Source organism: Zootoca vivipara, chromosome 10, assembly GCF_963506605.1.
Source record: "Zootoca vivipara chromosome 10, rZooViv1.1, whole genome shotgun sequence".
NCBI lineage: Eukaryota > Metazoa > Chordata > Lepidosauria > Squamata > Lacertidae > Zootoca > Zootoca vivipara.
Genome location: NC_083285.1, coordinates 53,920,876 through 53,943,450, shown reverse-complemented (window position 1 = coordinate 53,943,450; position 22,575 = coordinate 53,920,876). Strand labels below are relative to the sequence as shown.

General features: G+C 43.3%; 1 protein-coding gene across 2 annotated transcripts in view; it reads right to left on the bottom strand.

Moving 5' to 3' along the window:
- Positions 1 to 22,575, bottom strand: part of TMTC1 (transmembrane O-mannosyltransferase targeting cadherins 1) — a 159,376-nt gene that overhangs the window by 125,033 nt on the left and 11,768 nt on the right. For both annotated transcript variants that reach the window (XM_060279968.1, XM_035126789.2), the window contains exons 2-5: positions 19,320 to 19,497; positions 13,316 to 13,389; positions 7,284 to 7,460; positions 5,472 to 5,678 (exon numbers count right to left, since the gene is read on the bottom strand). In XM_060279968.1, the coding sequence (XP_060135951.1) occupies positions 5,472 to 5,678; positions 7,284 to 7,460; positions 13,316 to 13,389; positions 19,320 to 19,497 (636 nt within the window). The remainder of the gene's footprint in view (positions 1 to 5,471; positions 5,679 to 7,283; positions 7,461 to 13,315; positions 13,390 to 19,319; positions 19,498 to 22,575) is intronic.

Here is a 22,575-nt window from a genome sequence, read left to right as displayed (position 1 = left end):
TTACACAAATGTGACAATAGGTGGTGATGTTATGCTATGGAAAATTCAATATATATATTTTTTCAAAACTTTTTTTTAAAAAACATTTTCATATTGTTTTTATATGTGTCTAGATTCCACCTGTGTTCCACTTATACCCTTGCAACTGCATTTAGAACAGTAGCCTCCACTAATTAATCAACTAAAAAGGCTTTGATCATCAGCCTTTTAACCCATTAATCTACTTTGTTTAAAAAAATCAAAACCTTGACACAGAAGCCTTTTAGAAATATTGAAATATTTTTGAAATATTGAAGGAATTAATAAATTTAATAAGCAAATGCTTAGCTTCCATTGTAAGAGGGAGTGCCCATTTTTGATATTTCCCCCCTTCCCTATTATAGTGACACACCAACTTATCCTCAAAAACAGAACAAAAATGTGCCTCCAACTCATCACCTCACTATTTAAACAGCTACAGTTTGAGATGGTTCATGAGAGGACTGTACCAAGAACCTGTAACACATAAACAGGAAACATTTTTGTCAACTCTAAACACTGGGAAACACTGACCTGAGAGCGTTCCAATGGGAGAACAGCCTTTACCAAAGGTGTCGTGGGCTTTGTACACGCTTGAACTCAGGACAAAAGGGAGAAACGTGCTAAGAGGAAGGCACGCTTGGCAAACCCTCACCATGATCAACTCCCGCCCGGAAACCTACGTCCCCACTGTGGAAGGACGTGTGGATCCAGAATTGGCCTCCACAGTCACTTACAGACTCAGTTAATACCGTGTTCATGGAAGACAATCTTACACGGCTACGAGGGATCGCCAAAGTAGATGACAACCGAGGAAACGCAACTCACTTTTTGAAACAACTTAGACAAGTTCCTGTGACAAATTTCTGTCAGACTAGGAGTGAGAAACCTGCGGCTTCCCAGATACTGAAGGAAAACTGGCCATGCTGGCTGGGGCTGATGGGATCCAAAATATCTGGAAGGCCACAGATTTCCCGCCCCTATATTAGACAATGCTTCAAATAATATATTCAGATGATGAGTTACATCAGGCAACCCCAAACTGCGGCTCTCCAGATGTTTCGGCCTACAGCTCCCATGATCCCTAGCCTAGCTAACAGGACCAGTGGGCAGGGATGATGGGAACTGTAGTCCAAAACATCTGGAGGGTCGAAGTTTGGGGATGCCTGAGTTAGATGCTCTGTGGTCTGTGGAGCCGTCTTGCTATTTTATTTCTGGCCAGCAATATCTGATAGCGAAAGTCGCGGGTCTTGAAATTTTAATTGCAAAATGGCTCACAGCTGTGTTGCTTCCTCCAACATTTCAAGCTCTCTTTCTCCTGCTTTTTTTTTCTGGGCTGGGGCTGGTATTCGTAGAGGAGCAAGAATCAGAGCATCTTGTGTGTGTGTGTTGGCACCCATACAAAAAATTCCAGTGTAAACAATCTGGTCCTATTGACCTTGGGAGCGCACACAGCATCCATCAATCGCAGCTGAATTGCAAATGCAGTGAATAACGATGAAATAGAGACAGCTGTCTTATAGCCCTCCAACATTTAACTTCCTGACCGGAGCTTGTAAAAACCCTCTCCTCATAGATCAGCAAGGCTTATTATGCAGTCTGCTGGTTACGTTAAAATAAAAATAGCCACTCCCTGCTATAAATCTGCACTTTATAACAAGGAAAGAATCCAATGATGTTAACGTAAGCCAGAATTTTTCAAGATAAATTGCCCGTTCTTTTGGGAGGATTGAGATTGGGGGTGGGGGAGGAAGAGATATCCCCACCAAATAAAATAAAATCTAGGAAACAATGAAACACTTTCTGCCCCAGGTGACACAACAATCCCTGAACAGCATTAGATTCTCTTCTAAAAAACAAACACAGCATGCCATGGAAAAGGGCTGGGTTTCAATGGGAGAGCAAATGCTTTGCAAGCAGAAAATCCTAGGTTCAATCCCTGGCATCTTCCCAGAAAAGCTGTCAAGACGGACAGTACTGAGTGAGATGGACCAATGGACAAACCCTGTAGAAAGCTGCTTCCAACACAGGTAAAGGTACAGGACCCCTGGATGGTTAAGTCCAGTCAAATTCGACTATGGGGTGCAGCACTCTGCTTTCAGGCCGAGGAAGCCGGCGTTTGTCCACAGACAACTTTTCCAGGTCATGTGGCCAGCATGGCTAAACCGCTTCTGGAGCAATGGAACACCTTGACGAGTGCCAGAGCGCATGGAAACGCCGTTTACCTTTCCGCCCGCAGCGGTACCTATTTATCCCTTTATCTCCGTCACCCCCTTTCTCCGTTTTTCTCCTTCCTACACACATGAAAGGGTGTCAGGCTCTCCAGGTTACTCACCCCTAACTTAGCTGACAAGCAGATTCCTATCTGGGGTGGGACTGTTCTTTAGGTATCTTGGTCTTAAACCACTTTAAAAGCTTTCAAAATAACGAACAGCACTTTGAAGAAAGCCTGGGAACAGCTAGACTTGAAGCAAGAAGTATAATTTGCTTTTAGGTCACGTATACATGTTTTGTTTCAGGCACCATCTCAGAAAAGGCATTATTCTTTTGTGTGTGGGCTGAGGGGGGGGGGTGCAAGGGGAGAGACAATGTGTATGAGAGAAAAAGAAGATTAAGTGCCTTTCTTAATATAGCTCTTTAAAATCTACAGTTTTAATAAGATATTATGTTAGTTTATTTTTAATCTGCTGCCCAATTAATCAGAGATATCTTTTTAGCTCATTAAAGGATTTGCCAATAATTACATTCACTGTATCTGAATGCTGCTTCTCTGTAAAGATTACAATGAAAGCAGTCTAATAGATTAAAAAATTAAACATTACAGGCACACAAAAAAAACCCACCACATATCTCATTAGCAGAAGTTTGTAAATTCACTTGGCAAGAAAGGCTCCAGGTGACTATGAAGGGGGAGGTTTTCAAACGCCAAGGTGGGTTTTCTCCTTTAAATGACTAACACAGGTATGTGAGAGCAGGTGAGTTATAATTTTTTTTATGGACTACTAATTTTGGTAGATTTATTTGCAAGTTTACTTTAGGGCCTTGCAAGTAACAAGCTGTTATTTTTAACATCTGAGTAAGCAATCCATTTGACATGGAGATACTGCAAATATCTGAACCATCTTTGATTCACTCATTGTTTTTATTTGATGTTTTGATCATAATAAAGTATTTTTCCAAGTTTGATAATTTCATCTCTCTTCCATAGTTGCACATAACCCAAACTCCCTCTTGTAATAAACAGATATAACTTAACTTCTTACAAGACAGAAAAGATGAGAACAGGTTATTAGCTTCGTGTTAAATTAAACGTTGAGGAGATCAAGTGCACTCACCATGGCTTTGCAGAACTTAACTACATGGATAATTGGAGGAATGAACAGGCGAGATTTGTAAAATCACAAAATGGTAGTTAAACCTACCAGGCTCTCCATTTTAGTTCTCCTTAGAAAACCATGCTCCCATACAACATTTAACTATGAGCAGTCCTCCATAAAGCTGTCAGTCTTTCAAAGGGTGGTGAATAGTTTTCCTTTATTTTTTATAAAGGGAAATGTTTCAAAAAGGTGCTCAACCAAGTTTAAAAGCCTTCATTAAAGTGCTAAGTAGATATTAACAACCTAACCATACTCCCTTGCATAGCAGAACACAGAATCTCGTGCTAGGCAAAGCCTGGAGTTCCTGATGGGATTTATCCTGCACAACTGGCACTGTTACAGGTGCCACATAATACCTGTAATAAACCAACCTATTATTGTGGTGCCATCAACACTTTGGAACTCCCTGCCTATTGATATAAGGCAGACGCCTTCACTGTATTCTTTTCGGGGCCTGCTAAAAACATTTTTGTTTAGACAAGCCCATAGGTGCCAAGTTCCGGATTGAAAAAGTGTCTGCCTGGCTGTGCACTTGTGGCACAAACCCTTGCTTTATTTTGCTATGACTGCTGAGCCAAACTCCCCACACATGGTTTGGCCCCATAGTTATACTACAGTAGCCACTACCCTAATCAACAAGTCCAGCATTTCAAGGAAAAGATCACCTGGCAAATGAAACGCAACACCAGGAAACAAGCATATCCAATTAACAGCACTGTGCCCTATTAAGGAGGGATTAAAAAGGGATAATGGCTAATAAGACTTATTCACAACTTAATTACCAGCAGATGGGTAAGGAAACTTAGCAAGCAATACACATAAATCCTTAGTAGAAGGACGCTGTGCTCCACCCAGAGAGCTAAGAAAAACAGAAGTGACACAAAGTCCCTATATCCTGTTCGCATTTGAAAGTTGCCATTTAGTGACACAACCTAGGGGAAGTTGCTTTACTCATCTTTGCAGGATAGGACCCTAGGTGCAGTGGCAGTCTTTGGGCTCTCAAATTTCAGAGGCACCCTATGCAACTCTAAAATTTGGCAGCCCCTGGCCTCTGGGCTCCACAGCATTGTTGTGGCGCCCCCTGCAGCACGGCACCCAGTGCGGCTGAACCAGTTGCGCTACCCTTAAAGCGCAACCTGCTAAATGGTCCTCACCCAGAATACCACATTCACTTGAAAACCAGGTATGCTGGTGAAACTGCACTGGGACATGTTGGCTCCCCTGCAAAACAGAGGGGAGAAAGGAAACGAAGTTATGCTGTGTAGGAGAGCCACAATTCAGTGGTAGAACCCTTGCCTGGCATCTCCAGGTACCAAGGCTTAGGTAGGAGGCAATGGGAGAGACCTCTGCCTATGACCCTAGACAGCCACTGCCAGTCAGAATAGACCTGAATGACCTAAGAGCAGGTTTCTCCAACCAGGCACCCTTGAGACTTCCTTCATCCCTGATTAACCATGGGGGATAAATCAGTCTGGCTCACATTTTAATGCAAATCTAATTGGCACTTCTCAAACCAACACACAAACCAAAATGAAGCTCCTCTTCAAAATTAGCACCTCTTCAAATTTTGCATTGCAGTTTCGAGAACAATAAATGTGCACAAAAAGCATATTATTAGGGGTAATCGCACACAAAATTTCCTACATTGGTGAAAATGACGTACAAAAACGCATTATATTGCTTGCAAAAATGTGTGTGTTTGGCAAAATGCTATACAAAAATGTGTATTTTAGATTAAATGCACAAGAAAATGTATATGAATTTTTATTCGGACTTTTAAACAAAACTGTAAACTGGTGCAAAAGTGAGGAGAGCTAAACTTAAGACTGGAAAAATGGGAAACAGAGAGAAAGCATAGTTGAAAAGATTCATCCCTCCCCAAACCATTGAGCCATGCTGCCTGGGGATGAGGAGAGTTGGGAGTCCACCAACATCAGGCTGCCGAAGACTGGGCCAAATGAACAAAGGGCATGGTATGGGGAAGGTTCACACAAGCCTATGTTCACCTGCTATTCTGATCAAAGCAGCTGGGTGCATTTCCAAGTTCCAAACATTTGTTTGAATATACTGTAGTACCTTAGCACAGCCCTCACAACTTTGCTCAAGACAGAAAGGCCGTTGTGCTGCTGTTCTTCAGGCGATGCCGGATGGCAGGAGTTCCATGTCCCCTTGTGAGCCACGCGGTGCTTCCCGTTTTCCCTGTTGGATGACGGAAATTGCAATGAAGCGTGTAGGGAAGCTGAAGGAGGCCGAGGAATCTTCTGGTGCACCCCTCCGTTTTTCCTAATTGAGAGAGGAATTGAAGCTTTTTATTAACCTGGAGGTTTCCATGTACACCGAGAGGGAGCCACCTACAGCATTAATTTTGTTCCACCTGTGTGAAAAGCGGTGTTAGAATGATCCCACACCCAATATCATTTCTCAGACGGCATGACAAGAGTGCTCCTCTGCGTCATTCTCTATGGCTGAAAATGAATCGCAGAAAGGCATCAAATACATGAACATTCCCCACACCTGGGATAAATAATTGGCAGTTCTATGAAACAGGCTTGTGTTCAATGTCAGTGCTACTAACGAGTGTCCATTAATTCCAGTGGGTCTGAGTGGAGCTTAGCTGACCACAACCCAGCTTTTTTTTTAAAAAAAAAAAACTTTAATTCACTTTAATATAAATTTACAAATGTGTATGTATACAATTATATACTTTATGATTCGCTGTAGCTTGTACATTTGCTGCTGCTCTAATGGCTTGATGCCTGTTGCAGCTGTTGGTGCTGTTTCCATTATCGATCTTAAGTGTTGTTATCAGTGTAACTAGGTTATTTTATTCGGATGGAGAAATCCATCTCAATAAAGAGCGCCAGAGAAGATGTATAGACATAAATACCGAGCACTATAAACTGCAGCACACACGCTGGATAACGTTAGCGCGGATATAAAGTTGTGCCACACCTGGGCCACACAGCCTAATTCCTGGAAGCTCTACAATCCAGATGTGGCAGCTATATAATGTTATTGAAGCAATAAAACACAATAGTTAGCATCTGTCAATGCAGGGAGCCCATCTAGGAAAGCAGTTGAAGGAAAGAAAGATTTTCACTGAACAGTCCTAAATACATATCAGATAACCAAGTTCTAAGGTTTTTAGGGATGATTCTGTCCAAATGGAAACGCTGTGAAAACTAGCTAATATTTTCCTCCAGGTAGTTTGGGACAGCATAAATGGTTTTCCCACCCACCCACCCAAAACCTTTATTCTCACAACAACCTAGTGAGGTAGGTTTGGCAGTGAGACAGTGACTGACCAAGGTGACTCAGTAACTATGTGTGGTTAAGTGGGGATTTGAACCCAAATTTATTTGGACCCAGTTCAACACTAACCATTTCTCTATTTCCTTCCCCCATCCTGTGTTGTTCTAGGGCAGGCATCCCCAAACTTTGGCCTTCCAGGTGTTTTGGACTACAATTCCCATCATCCCTGACCACTGGTCCTCTTAGCCAGGGATCATGGGAGTTGTAGGCCAAAACATCTGGAGGGCCGCAGTTTGGGGATGCCTGTTCTAGGGGTTCTCTCGACATCCCCTAGAACCAGCTGGGGAGGGACATGGGGGGAGTGCACAAAGGGAGAAAGGGGGAAGCCCCATTGCACTGATGGAAGCACTTGCCTCATATCTCAAGTTTTACAAATACTAGAAACTTCCTGTTTTTTAAAAAAATGAAACCTGGGAATCTGGAAATTGTGGCTGATCCAGCGGGGGCAACTGCCCCATGTCACCCCACTGTGGACACCCATGTACTGAATGCATTTATGAGCAGGTACATTTTGTGTGCTTCTATGCAAGATAGATATAGCCAAAACACTTAAACTTGCAAGTTATGTTTACTTACATTCTGGGTCTATTTTGAGAAAGCAAGAAGCCATCATACACCAGGCAAACACCAAACACGGTGATCCCAGTTTCCTTCACCAGCATTGCACAGGTCCCAAGAAATAAACTAAGCAGCAAAAAGGAAAGGGAGGCAGTGGGGGGGAAATGTTCCCCAACATAAAGCTGATCCACACTCCTGCAAGGCAGAATGGAAATGGGAGAAATTACTTCAAAAAGCAAAACAGCAAATGCATTTTGCTTCCTATTTGTCCATTAAGCAGATTTCATTCCCTTAAGTTATAAAACCCCCTCCCTAGTACACTGTTAATAAACAAGACTGTCTGCATCAGCAAAGCTGAAAAACAACAACGTGCTTCTGTTAAATAAGCAGAGCGGTAAGGCAAAAAGAAGAATGGGCAAAAAAGGAGGCGACGACATATGGTTCTTTATAGAGTTACACAGACAGCATGCACATCTCTTTCTCCCCCCAAGGAGCATACAATCAACAACAGACAATAGGTGGGGAGAATATGGGCAAATGCAATCACACATTGGGCAAATGCAACTACACAATAACCGCACTGTATTGTGTAATTACATTTGCCCGTGTATTTCCCTCTCCACTACCATTGTACAGGCGCGATCCATCCCATTTTTCATGAGAAACTAGCCTGTTTCCCTTTTCAGTGTTTTACTTTGCCCCCCTCTCAAAAAAAATTCCTATGGATCCCCATGAATTGGTGCCTACCCAAGATATACCTGGGTGCCAGACAGTTGTGTACATGTGAGCTAGGAATTGCTCTCCAGCCCAATCCTTCCTGTTGTTGGAATACAGGTACATACAATTAAGGCCACTTGAGCTTCCAAACTGTATTTGGTCCAAAAAAGGAAGCAGGGGGATATTCATTCTTGGGAACTGAGCACCTTCGCCTGACCTAAAGTTAAAGTACAACCAGTAGGAGCAGTGGGGGTGTGGCTTGTATGTCCAGTCCCATGCCCCTCTGCATAGTATGACTACATATGTTATTTGAATACATGAATAAGGCCACAGTCATACCTCGGTTTAAGTACGCTTCAGTTTGAGTACTTTCAGTTAAAGTACTCTGTGGACCCATCTGGAACGGATTAATCCACTTTCCATTACTTTCAATGGGAAAGTTCGCTTCAGGTTAAGTACGCTTCAGGTTAAGTACGGACTTCCGGAACCAATTACACTCATACTTCGGGTTAAGTACGCTTCAGGTTGAGTACTCCGCGGACCCGTCTGCAACGGATTAATCCACTTTCCATTACTTTCAATGGGAAAGTTCGCTTCAGGTTAAGTACAGACTTCTGGAACCAATTGTGTACAGTGGTACCTCGGTTTATGAACACAATTGGTTCTGGAAGTCTGTTCATAAACTGAAGCGTTCATAAACTGAAGCGAACTTTCCCATTGAAAGTAATGGAAAGTGGATTAATCCGTTCCAGACAGTCCGCGGAGTACTTAAACTGAAGCGTTCATAAACTGAAGCAAACTTTCCCATTGAAAGTAATGGAAAGTGGATTAATCTGTTCCAGACAGGTCCGCGGAGTACTTAAACTGAAATGTTCATAAACTGAAGCATGGGTGTAATTGGTTCCGGAAGTCTGTTCATAAACTGAAGCGTTCATAAACTGAAGCGAACTTTCCCATTGAAAGTAATGGAAAATGAATTAATCCGTTCCAGATGGGTCCGCGGCGTTCATAAACCGAAAATTCATAAACCGAGGTGTTCATAAACCGAGGTTCCACTGTACTTAAACCGAGGTACCACTGTATTTAGCCTCATATCTCATGTTCCACAAGTGATAGAAACTTGGGGGATCCAAAGAGTATGGTTCATCAAGGGGAAGTGGGAGATCACATCCCTTTTGCCCTCTCCCCTGCGGACACCTATGGGCACCACAGTTCAGTGGTGGAACACATGCTTTCCATGGAAGGTCATTAAAACATAAGAGCCTACAGCATCAGGCCACTGGCCCATCTCGTTTAGCAGCCTGTTCTTGCAGTGACCAACCAGATCCCCAAATCAGGACCTGAACACAACAGCACTCTCTCCACCTGCAGTTCCCTCTCAAGAGGTACTCAGAACAGTGGAGGTATAACAGAGCCATCAGGGTCCATGTTTAAGGCTTCAATCCACAGCATCCAGTACTGGGAGATATCTCTGTCTGAGAACCTAAATAGTTTCTGCCAGTTCAGAGGGGATAATACTGGGCAAGAGGGACAAACTGTCTGACTTGATTTAATAAGGTAGATTTCTACGTCCCAGTATAATCTTTATTGCCATTTCCTATACTTAACCTAAATTGGTTGTCACTACAAATGCCGAACTGGCAGGTCCGTGGGGCTTTCATCATAGAGATGTTAAGGGTAAAACGATGCCCCTATTTGCATTCAGATAAATTCATGGCCTATGACAGCTTTTCAATTCCATATCAGAAATCTAGCGTGTCCCTGTAGCCTTTCCTTAGGGAGCCCCCACCCAGTGGAAGCATTTCCTGACGGGAATAGCATATAAACTGACCACCACTAACTTTATTCCAATGACATTTCCTGGAACAAAGGACAATAAGAGTTTGCAACAGCTTATTTCATTTATAGAAACTTCTGTGGTCTATTTAGGATGGAGTTAGCAATGTGAACATCTAGGGGTGATCAGAAACAGAGTGTGGGATTTAATACTAAACTCTTCCAATTGTTTCATTTGCACAAGCATTGCAGCTTGCCAGATGGAGCAATTCCCCCTCTCCTCCTCCGCCTGCTATTCTGGGGGTTCTCCCAACCCCACCAGAGCCAATTTTTTGGGGGGAGCATAAGGAGAAACACCCATTATGCTAGTCCTTCCACTGCTGGGGCCGGTTAGGTGAATCCCACCCTATATGTTTAAGTTATTAGTAAAAATCAAAAGGGACCATCAACATAATGTTGCAGCGTAGACCGTCCCAGTTCAGCATTTTAGCCACAACCGCCCTATTCCAAGCATATTCTGCTCCATTCTTTCTCCACCACCATTTCCCATTCTTTTATCTCCTCCATTAGTCAGTTAACATTCTGCACTCACCAAATATGCTCAGTCTTCATTAGGCTGCCTTGAGATTTCCCAAGAACAACATAGGAAGCTGCCTTATACCAAGTCAGGCCATTTGTCCATCTAGCTTAGTATTTTCTACAATAACTAGCAGCGGCTCTCTGGGGTTTCAGGCTGGAGAAATTCTCAGCTCCACTTGGAGATGCCAAGGATTAAACCTGGGGCATTCTGCAGATGCTCTATCACTGAGGTACGGCCCTTCCATGGCAGGGAGGGAATTTCTAATAGTGTTTTGTGTTTCTGCAGACCCTGGCATTCTCCCAAACCTGCTAATCCACCCTTCTTGTACATGGGTGGTACTACTCTGGTTACATGCAGATCAGCACTCACCTCTCAACACTGGAAATAGATAGAACAATACAGGTGACATAATGAGATGGAAAGGTTTAAGGACAAAATCAGGGATCACGTAGTGAGGAAGGGAGATGACAGCACAATTCGAAGGGCTATGTAGCCAATTGGATTTGGTGACCTAATATCACCAGCAAAGGGTAAACGAAGCAAGGCTGCTTCACTGTGAAGGAACTCCTCCCTGCATTGTCAAGACAACTAGACAAGACTACCTGTCTTCTTGTACGCCCTCCCATCAGATGTCAAAGAGAAAAACAGCTACCAGATTTTTAGAAGACATCTGAAGACATTTTAGAAGACATTTTTAGAAGACAGCTATCTGATTTTTAGAAGACATCTCCCTGTTTAGGGAGGCTTTTAATGTTTTATTATTTTATTTCATTTTTCCGTTGTAAGCCGCCGTTGTAAGGCGGGGAATAAATAATAAATTATATTATTATTATTATTATTATTATTATTATTATTATTATTATTATTGTGCTACAGAGGCAGTTTTATTGCTTGTTATGCTTCCAGCACAAGGCAGCAACAGAATGAGCTTTGGCTGGTTATTTGGGCACCATGCAAACATTCCTGGTCCTGTTTCACCCCTAGTGTGGTAACAGAACCACCACTATCACAATCCAATTCCAGGAGACAGGAGACATCATTGGGCTAATCTGGAAATCCGGGGTGGGGGGTAGGGCAAAGCAGAGGTGCTACCACTGAGCTGCAGTCCCAGTCAGGGAAGGAACAACAGCTCAGCAGGAGAGCATCTGCTCTGCATGCAGAAGTTCACAGGTTCACTCCCCAAGCATCTCCAGGTAGGACTGAGATAGATGTTCTTCCTGAAATGTGAGAGTTGCTGCTAGTCAGTGCAGACAATATGGAGTTAGATGGGCCAAGGGTCTGGCTCAGTATAAGGCAACTTCCCATGTCCCTGCACTCCCTCCCCCTGCCTTCTTGCCACATTCACATGTACACCCGATTTCAGTTCATTTCTATAAATTATGAAGACAAATAGCTCACCTGTTGTGCTCGAGAGTTTTTTAAAGAGTAACCAAACGTACATCTAAATGCTCCCACCAACAGAAGACTGGCCTAGTTGCCAAGGTCTTGGAATGACATTTTGAGCCCACCGAAACCATTACTGAAGGACCCTTTGAAGCTAGTCTGAATTGTTGAAAGTGGGGACACTTTTCAAAGGATGTGAAAATGTTCAGTGAACTCATCCCCATCCAATTTCAGCTTAGCTTCTCTAAACTCTTAAGACGATGTACATTTTGCTTGAGACTTTAACAGAGTAACTGAATCCCCATCAAAGACACTGAGTCTCTCTCTATATACGCTGGAAAGATTTAGAAACTTGACCACAATTGTGTTTGATGTTAAAAGTAAAAAAGCTTTTAAAGGGGAGTAAGCACTCTGAAGCCGTTCGTCTTCATTGTTGTTAAGTGCTAGCAAACAAATAGTTTTAAGAGCATGCAAATTGTGATTCGTTGCTTACAGCAGAGATATTCTGTGAAGGATTCGCAGTAATTACAGGACTCATTTATTGAGTATGTAACACCCTTCACTTCAGTGGGATTATTAGATATTTCATCATGTAGCCAATTCAGCCACAGACTCAAGGGTCTCAGGCGAGTGGCGTGATTCAACACAACAGTTCCATGCCGATGTGGAATTTGTTTATCTAACTTGTTTAAAGCATGTGTAGCCCCACTGCCCAGCCACAAATGCTCACAAAGTGGCTTGCATACAATCAGAGGAACCAAGAACCGCAGGCATTACAATCTGAAAGACAGAGAGCAAAAGGAAAAAAAGGGTGCTAAGGGAAGAGGGGTGGGAAGGGGAACCCATTCTTAAAAAAAGTTAAATAGCAGTTCTTATAATGATTGGTTGGAATGGAAACAATTTAAGGAAAGGAGGAGCCTAGCTGAGAGTTCATCCACACTTTTGTCTGTGCCGTGATTTGTAGGCACAGTTCCAAGGAGCAGGCTCTGATTCCTGTCTCTCTCACTGCTAGAATTCCAGGCCACATCTGGCGCCTGAGTGACCCAAAGGCCTTCCCAGATTCACTGAGGCAGAAAGCTCTGTACGTGCAAAGGGATGCTTGCACAGGTCTTTCCCCACAGCTGGAATGAAGAGGGAAGTGTGCCTGTGAGAACTCTATGCATTCTTCACAGTGCTTAAGAAACACTAAATGGGGTTTTCCTCTCCCCAGGGCAGTTTCCCACACCCCCAAAATGGTACCATATAACCAAGGACAGTATTTAACATCTCTGGAAAAAGCAGGTGCTTCCCACCCTCTTCCTTTGTTTTAATTAAAGAAAAAGCAGCTCAGTGGAGGGGGATAATACAGAGCAGAGAAGCAGCAGGATAGCTTGACCCTTTCTCCTTAACAGATCCAGCTTGCTCCTCCCCAAACCCCAACCACGAAGCTCAATAAGTGACCTTGGGCCAGTCACTGCCTCTCAGCCTAACCTACCTCACAGGGTTGTTGTAGGGATTAAATGAGGAGGGGTGCACAAGCTGCTTCAAGCTCCTTGGGAGAAAAAGGTGGGACTTTTTTTTTTAAAAGAACCCCGTAAAACAAAAAGAGTCATACCTATTATAGGAGAGAAAAGCCAAAAGAAATAGTAGGCAGGCCAAGACATCTGCTCTGCCTACTATACCCGTTACCTAAGAAGGGATGGGAAAAGAGAAACATTGTTAGAATTGTAATTAAATAGGGAACTATACAGTATTTCAGAGCTGCAGCAATGACTATTGTTGTTGCATAGGACTGCAGTAAGACATACTCCCAAAAGCGCATGGTGAAAATTTGCAGCCTTAGTTTTAACTAGAGATTCATTTTCTGTATCCTCCCCTCTCCCCTCAACTTTGGCATAAGACAAGCTGCAGCCCACAACATCGGGAGGGCAGCACATTGCCTAGCCCTGGCTACCATGGCATGCAAATTAGCCCAATGAGGCCCTGGAGGATGAATGAAGTGTTTCTAGAAATGGCACACATGAATAAAATACGTGAGTTATTTCAAGAGGAGTTTTAGCATAGCTGCCAAGTTTTCCCTTTTCTCATGAGGAAGCCTATTCAGCATAAGGGAATTTCCCTTTAAAAAAAGGGATAACTTGGCAGCTATGGTTTTAGGGGAAATGTGAGTTCAAACTGAGAAATATATTGGATTTACATTAGAAACAGACACACAAACATTCCTTGAAAGGGCTGATTCACCCCACCCTAGGGAGATGTGTGTGTGGTGGATAGGAATTGCATTTCTGGATCTAAGATCAATCCATTCCATCATTCTGTCTCCAGCAGAGATCAGCAAGACACCCCTTGGAAATTCATATGCAGGCCATAGCAGCGATATCCATCCTGTTGCTTGGCCATCACATTGTAAGTAACCAGAGGTATATGCTTTCAAATACGGAGGCTTGATTTCAGCTCCAATTTCCCCCCAGCATGTGATAAACTCATGTGTGTAAGGGGGGGGGGGACACACACAACATGCAAATGTGTGCACTGATAACCTGACAGTTTGCTGTTGCTCTTAAGGAATACAGTGGTGCCTCGCTTAACGAATGCCCTGCTTAACGAAATTTCCGCTTGACGAAAGGATTTCTCGAGCGGAGGTTGCCTCGCTAGACGAATCCGTTTTATGAAAAATTCATCTAGTGAATCGCGGTTTCCCATAGGAATGCATTGAAATTCAATTAATGCGTTCCTACGGGTAAAAAAAAAATTAAAAAAAAATTCAATGCATTCCTATGGGATTCACTAGACAAATTTTTCGTTATAAGAAAAGACCCGTGGAACGAATTAAATTCGCCTAGCGAGGCACCACTGTACAGCTTTGGAAGGGGCTGTCATTTTGAGCAGAGAAGTGTACTAAGAAGGCCCACAACCTCTTTCCCCAGGTCAAAGTGCCCTTCAGTTTGGCCTTTTCTTCCACATGGTTTTAAATTAGGGCGGGGAATCTGTGGCCTTCCAGATGTTGATTGGAACATGGCCAGGGATGATGGGAGATGCAGTCTAGCAACATCTGTAAGGCATCCAGGAAGCCAGTGGGTGGAATGGGGAAATACTGGGCACAGTCCCCCTTCATCACCCCTTCTCTGCCCACAGTCATATCCAATGGAAACAGCTTTTCCTTAGCCAAGGAGAAAGGCTGCCAGGCTGCCAATGCACTCCTAGGCATGTAAGATGTGGTTTGGGCCTGAGGCTACTTCAGGTCAGCTGAAGGAGGAAGAAGGGCAAGGGATAACAATAACTTGGAGGGGCAGTTTGCAAAGATGCAAACACTCCAGAGATGGACATAACTCTACAAGGACATATCCACATCATACATTTAAAGCAGATTTAACACACGTTCTCCTCCACACAACAGTGAATCTTGGGAACCACAGTTTGCTAATGGTGCTGGGAGTTGTAGCTCAGTGAGGGGTAAACTACAGTTCCCAGGGATCTCTGCAGGAAGCCATGTGCTTCAAATGTACGCTGTGGATTCATCTAGTACAAGTCTACAATGCTCTCTCTATACGGAGAGAGAGAGAGAGAGAGAGAGGGAGAGAGAGATTGTCTTTAAAAAATAAATCCCTCCCCTATAGGCTAGCACAATAATTCCTAACTATGATAAAGTTCAGCAACAAAAGGTTAGGCAATTCTCAGCTCATACATAAATTTTGACTGTCGTGAACTACTGCTGTTTCCCGAGTGTCAAAACCTGGTAAATTCCTTAATGAATTTATTTGTGTTATTTCAACATTTTACCCCCTCTCAAAAATCAAGAAATTAAAAACACCTCTCTTCGGCTATGTCCGAAGTAAGAGGAAGAACATGCAAGTGGTAGGTCCTCTGCGTGGGGAACACGGAGAAATGCTATTGGGTGACAGAGAAAAGGTGGAACACCTACTTTGCCTCTGTCTTCACCCAAAAGGAAAGTGATGCCCAACCTGGTGATAACAGAATAAATGATGTAAGGAGGGAGCTGAAGCCCAAGATAAGAAAAGAGGTAGTAAGGGAACACCTAGCTACTTTAAATGAATTCAAATCTCCAGGGCCTGATGAGCTGAATCCAAGGGTACTAAAGGAGCTTGCGGGTGTAATTTCACAGCCTTTGTCTATTATCTTTGAGAATTCTTGGAGAACAGGTGAGGTCCCTACAGACTGGAGGTGGGCAAATGTTGTCCCCATCTTCAAAGGGGGGGGGAGGAAGACCCAGGTAACTATCGACCAGTGAGCTTGACATTGATACTGGGGAAGGTCCAAGAACAGATAATTCTACAGTCGGTCTTGTGAGCATTTAGAAAAGGATACTGTGTTACTAAGACCCAGCATGGGTTTCTCAAAAATACGTCATGCCAGTCCAATCTGATTTCTTTTCTTTCTTTCTTTTTGATGGAATTACAAACTTGGTGGATGAGGGAAATGCTGTGATCATAGTGTATCTTGATTAAGTAAGGCTTTTGACGAAGTCCCCCATGATATTCTCGCGAGAAAACTGGTAAAATGTGGGTTAAACGAGGTAACTGTTAGGTGGGTTGGTAGCTGGTTGACTGAACAAACCCAAAGAGTTCCCGTTTTGGTTCCCCGTCATCCTGGAAAAAAGAGACGAGTGGGGTGCTGCAGTGTTCTGTCCTGGGCCCATTGTTGTTCAATGTCTTTATAAATGACTTGAATGAAGGAATTGAGGGGATGTTCATCAAATTTGCAGATGACAGTAAACTGGGAGGGGTAGCTAATGCCCCAGAAGACAAAATAAGTATTCAAAATGACCTTAACAGATTGGAGAACTGGGTGCAAGCTAACAAAATGAATTTCAATAGGGACAAATGTAAGGTTCTGCACTTAGGCAGGAAGAACCAGATGCACAAATATAAGATGGGGGACATCTGGCTTTCTAGCTGTACATGTGAAATGGATCTAGGTGTCTTGGTGGACATGAGTCTTAACATGAGTCTGCAGTATGATGCAGCAGCAAAAAAAACTAATGCTATTCTAGGCTGCATCAACAGAAGTATAGTGTCCAGATCAAAGGAAGTAATATTACCACTCTATTCTGCCTTAGTCAGACCACACTTGGAATACTGTGTCCAATTCTGGGCACCACAATTTAAGAAGGATGTTGACAAGCTGGAACATGTGCAGAAGAGGGCAAGCAAGATGATCAAGGATCTGGAAACCAAGCATTATGAGGAGCGCTTGAAGGAGCTGGGTATGTTTATCCTGGATAAAAGGAGACTGGGAGGAGATAGGATAGGCATCTCCAAATATAGAAGACGGAACAAGCTTGTTTTCTCCTGGTCTGGAGGGTAGGACTCGAACCAATGACTTCAAGTTATAAGAAAGAAGATTCCGACTAACTTTCTGACAGTAAGAGCTGTTCAGCAGTGGAACAGACTCCTACAAGTAGTGGTGGACTCTCCTTCCTTGGAGGTTTTTAAACAGAAGTTGGATGGCCATCTGCCACAGGCGCTTTAGCTGAGATTCCTGCATTACAGGGGGTTGGACTAGATGACCCTGGGGGGTCCCTTCCAACTCTAAGATTCTATGATTCCATGAAACCTGGCTCATACCACAAGTTCATTCATCTTAAGAATCCAGGCATTTGCTTTGTTCTCTGCTAATTCTTACCTTAAAATAAAATTTCAAAAAACGAGTTCTCTACCCCCCTCCCTTTCTAACTTTAATGATCCCACACATACTAAAATGGTACATTATTTAAAGACTGGCTGATTAAGGTCTGAAATGCTTCAGAGGCATCTAGAAAGCTCAAGGCTCCTTTGTTATTAAAGAGCTAATCTTTCCTGAAAGGAACTCAGCAAAGAAAGCCATTTCACTCTTCCCCACCTTAAAATATTCCACATTGGCCAGGCCTCCAACGAAGTACCGGTTTGGAGGGAAATGTTTTGTAAATAACGCCTGTGATTACAAACTTCACTTCTTTCTGAATTGCGAGGGATGTTTCCTAAGCATCTTAAAACTAGCTACAAAGCCTACGGTTTTTGACAGAAAGGGGATGTTCCAGGAGCCACTGATACCTGTTAAGACTTCCCTCTCCATTAACTCTTCAAGTTCTGTTCCTCTGCCACATGGAATGCTGAGAGGGTTGTGTGGACTCTCAGGCCCCCAATGCACTAAACGTTTAAAAGAGTAAGAACATAGGAGGAGCCCGCTGGATCAGGCCAATGGCCCTCTAATCCAGTGGCCAATGAGATGCCCATGGGAAACTGACAAGCAGGATCCAAGCACAAGAGCACTCTCCCCTCCTGACAGGCCTTGAAAGGAGATCTTCCAATGGAGCTACACCCTTGAAACAACAGTTCCCGGGTTCCTAGTTATCCATGCTTTTAGAATCCTGACTCCAGTTCCTGAAACTGCATCGGATTTATGTCAAATCAGAAATATTTTATCCATCCTTCGAAAAATAGAATAGAATATTGCACTCTTGGCAAACTTTGGTCAATGAACTGCAGTGTAATGGCTAAAAGACTATAAATCAGGAATCTCCAGGTAGGACTGGGAGAGACACTAGTCTGAAACCCTGGAGAGTTTCTGCCAGACGATACTGATCTTGATGGACCAAAGGTCTCATCTCTGAAACATAAAGGCAGATTTTTATGTTCCTAAATTCAACATATAGTTAAGACAGTCTCAGCTCTTTATTTGCAATATGGGAATAATTATACTGACCTTCTTTACAGGGACGTTTTAGGGATTACAACGTAGTATATACCGGTAAGTGCCCTGAACACTCTGGCAACAATACCCTAGTATACTAGTCTGTGTAGAAATAAGTTCCATTGAGTTCATTGATACTTACTCCCAGGAAAGGAATGAAATCTTTAAAAAAAATCAGTATATAAGATATATTAGAGGAGCAGGGCTTAATATTAGCTGTGACATGCTGGTGCCAGCTCCTTTTAGAAATCAGTGCTCTAGTCACTTATAAATGAATCACAATGATTAACTGATCAATGTTTTCAGCTCTTCCAATTTGTAATCATACGCACGATGCAATCTGTGGGCATGTTGCAACATTCATTATTCTCTCAAGACGTAATAAAACTTGGAGAGCTTGTTGAATGCCGGGTTACTTCTTTGTGTTAAGAGAGAGAATGCTAGAGGAAGAAAAGGAAGCCAAACAATGTCTCAGCAGGACAGACATCTCAGAAGGATTTTTTTTTTAAAAAAATGTGTGTATTGTGCAACTGCTAAGCGTCTCATTATTCTTCAGCAAAAAACCCTTGGTATTCATTCCTAGCAACACTGCATTAGGCACTTAATCAGGATCATACTTCTAGCACAAAGGCATGTGTACTTACAACTAAGCAAACCTGCTCAGGACTAGGAATCATCATGGAGAGAGAAAATTAATTCTTCCCCTCCCCTGCCACACCAGTCCTTTTCTCTAAATACGGTGCTGCAATTCTCGCTCATCTTTTGACGCAAGGGTGCCACTGTTATCATTACTAAGCTGCTTTCTACTGAGTCAGCACAGCCCTTATCATGGAAAAAGGGTGGATTTCCAATTACTGGGGAGGTCTGTGCTTCCACGAAGCTGGATTACAAGCCCCTTGCCCCTTTAGCTGCTTCTCATATATACGTACGGCCTCAGTGTGAATGGGGTGGACAGCGAAGAAGAGGGCCGTGACGAAAGCCAGGCGGCTGTCCTTGAAGACGGCTTTGTCACAAGTGTACATCAGCACAAGGGTCACCAGGCAGTGCAGGACTACATTCACGGCGTGGAAGTAGAAGGGGTTCATCCCAGCCAACAATACGTTCAGCCTGTTTTAAAAAAGAAAGAAAGCAAAACCAGAACAGCAATAAGACACCGAGCAGGAAACAGGAGTTTCGGGGAAGACAGAATATTAATTGACACACATATTAAAGACGGCTTCAAATGAAGTCCACAGAAGTGACCACCGTATAAATATTTTACTGCCTGGTGGTCACACATACACCATGCCTCTGGGACAGAGCAGGAGGTATTTGCAAGCCTGGCTGCAGGTTGCACATGTTATGCTGGTTTCGCATCCCCTTTGGTTTCTGCATAGATGGAAGTGAACGGAAAGAGCTCATCAATGTACCAGGTCACTGGAGAAACCAAATCGCAGCAGGCAAGGCTTTGCAAATTTAGTCAGGAGATGGTGGTCACTGCTGGGTGGGGACAGGACAGGGTGGGGGGAGGCTGAGAGCAGGCACAAGAGCCTAGGGCTTAAGGGCTGGCAATTCACTCTCTCCATCCAGTTGCCAGAAAAGTTAAGACAAAAGTCAAGAAGCTGTTATTTCCCCTTACTGGCTGCTTTGCAGATTTTTAAGAACCACCATCTGATTTCCCCAAATCCTTATTCATTGGTTACCATTTCTACAGTAGCTGCCCTTCAGTACAGTACTGCTGCTGCCAGGGCAGCAAGACAGTTGGTGTAACAATTAAACACAGGCTTCAAACAGAATTTTGTGTGTGATTAAAACTGGAGTTTTGTGTGTGATTAAAACTGGAGGGCAATTAAACAAAAGGGGGAGGGGGGAATCATGGCAGAATGAAAGCTAAGAGGGCTAGCAGAGGTTTAAAGTGCTGGAAAAATAAAAAATAAAAATCTCCAGGCAGCTCTGGAAAGACCTAAGGATGGTACCTGCTCTCAGGAGCAGTGATGGGACTTTCATCAGGAAAGGGGGTTTTGCAATGCAGGGCGAGGTGTTCAGGGGCTGGCTTCCTACCGTTAACCATGATTAACAGAGAGGATGAGTAATGTCTGCCCTGCTCCAAAAAGGCATTGGTCTATCAATTAAAATATATCTACGAGGTAGGCTGAGGTAAGGCAATTCCAATAATGTGATTACTAACAGCCTTGTACACAGAATGTATCAGGAATTCTAAGAAACCAGAAAAGCAGTGCGATTTTGAAACCAGTGGTTAATATCAGTGCTGTTTTGAGAGGTTCAGTCTGCTATATCTTGATTCAAGATGGTGTCCAATGGTATCCAAGCATAGACTTGGTGTTATAGAGGTGGGCCTTTCCGCCAGCGACATACAAGAGGCTCCATCTGTTAGTGGCATTCCAGGGATGTTCACTTGCTCTCTCAACCTGAGTCCCCCACTTTAATCACTGTGTTGTTTTAATGAGATTATTGTCTTGCATATTTTACAACAACAATGGTTTTTATTATACGGTCACAGATCCAATTTAAAAACTGCATGTTTTAATTATAGCAGATAATATTTCAAATGTTTTTTTGTAATCATTTTTATACTTTTAAACCTCTTAGAAACTTATTCTGGCATTACAGTGGTACCTCCGGTTACAAACTTAATTCGTTGCAGGAGCTCTGTATGTAACTCGAAACCACTCATAACATGAGGCGAGCTTTCACTAATGGCGCCTCCCACTGCTGCCACACTGCCGGTGCGCGAGTTCCACTTGCATCCTGGGGCAAAGTTCGCAACAAGAGGCATCTACGGTACTTCCGGGTTAGAGGTGCTCGTAACCCACAGCGTTCGCAAGGAGGACAGTACGTAACACAAGGTTCCACTGTAAAGGATATATTCACTAATTAATTAATAATATAAGTATAGTGTTATCCCCACGCTGCTACGGCTGCTCAGAACAGTAATAATACTGGTCTTCTGATCAAGTGGCGGGAGTCTACAGACCACCGTCTCCTAGCATGACAACATTTCACATGCCTGCTAAGAATGAGAATCCACCCTGGAAGTTACTGCAATATAAGAGGAGTATAGCCACTGGGTTGGTGTATCAATTCCAAAACCATTTTACGATCGCACCTCTTGGGAAGGTTATTTTCTGCTACGCAGCAGTGTATAGTAGGATTTCATCCATGGTTAGCTACACAACCCCACCATCAGTAAAGATGCAGGAAGAGGCAGAAGTCACCTAATTCTGCTCAGCAGGTTATTGCCAGTGTATGGATCATTGACAATGACAGACTTTTTACTCCACAGCATTGTAGCACTTACCTTAAACCAGCAGTGGCATTTTGCTGCAAGAATTTCATTTGTGCTACTTTTCTCTACTGAAAGTAGGAATCATTACAATATAATATGCAGTGTGTGCGTGCGCACATGCGAACACACACACACAGTTAATTTATGGCTGTGCACCTGCAGTCCTTAATTAAAAACTCTGAAATAACAATAAAGTTCCCTAGAACATCTGGTATTGGGGGGGGGGAGTGCGGCACTCCTATCGTTATTCTTAAGAATCTGTACTGGATAAAGGGACAGCTTCATGGTGCCCAGAAGACAGGGCCATTGCACCCCAAATATTTATACCCCATCTTTTTCCCTAATGGGACTCAAGGCATGAAAATGGATAAAAAAAGAAAAAACAATCATTAAAAAACAATTAAACATCGTCAGAGGTAAAACTATTTATCTAAATATTAAAACCATCCAAATAAAAACAGCACGGCACCAGCCCTTTCATTAAAAGCAGCCATTTACCAAAAGCCTGTTGGAACAAAAAAGTCTTCACCTGTTGGCAGAAGGTCAAGGACAGGCATCCCCAAACTGCGGCCCTCCAGATGTTTTGGCCTACAACTCCCATGATCCCTAGCTAAGAGGACCAGTGATCAGGGATTATGGGAATTGTAGTCCAAAACATCTGGAGGGCCAAAGTTTGGGGATGCCTGGTCAAGGAGAAAACCAGTCTAGCTTCCCCAGGGAGGGTGTTCCAAATGTCCATTAACCACAGCTTGCTTACGTGCCTTTGGTTCTTTAAGGGCAACCCTGAGACTAAAGGAGAGCTACCCTCTGGACTACCGGTTGTTGGAAGGAAGAAGCCAGATGTGCCCTGGTTGTGGGTAGGCTATGATTGGTGGGCCAATGCCCCATTCACTCTAATG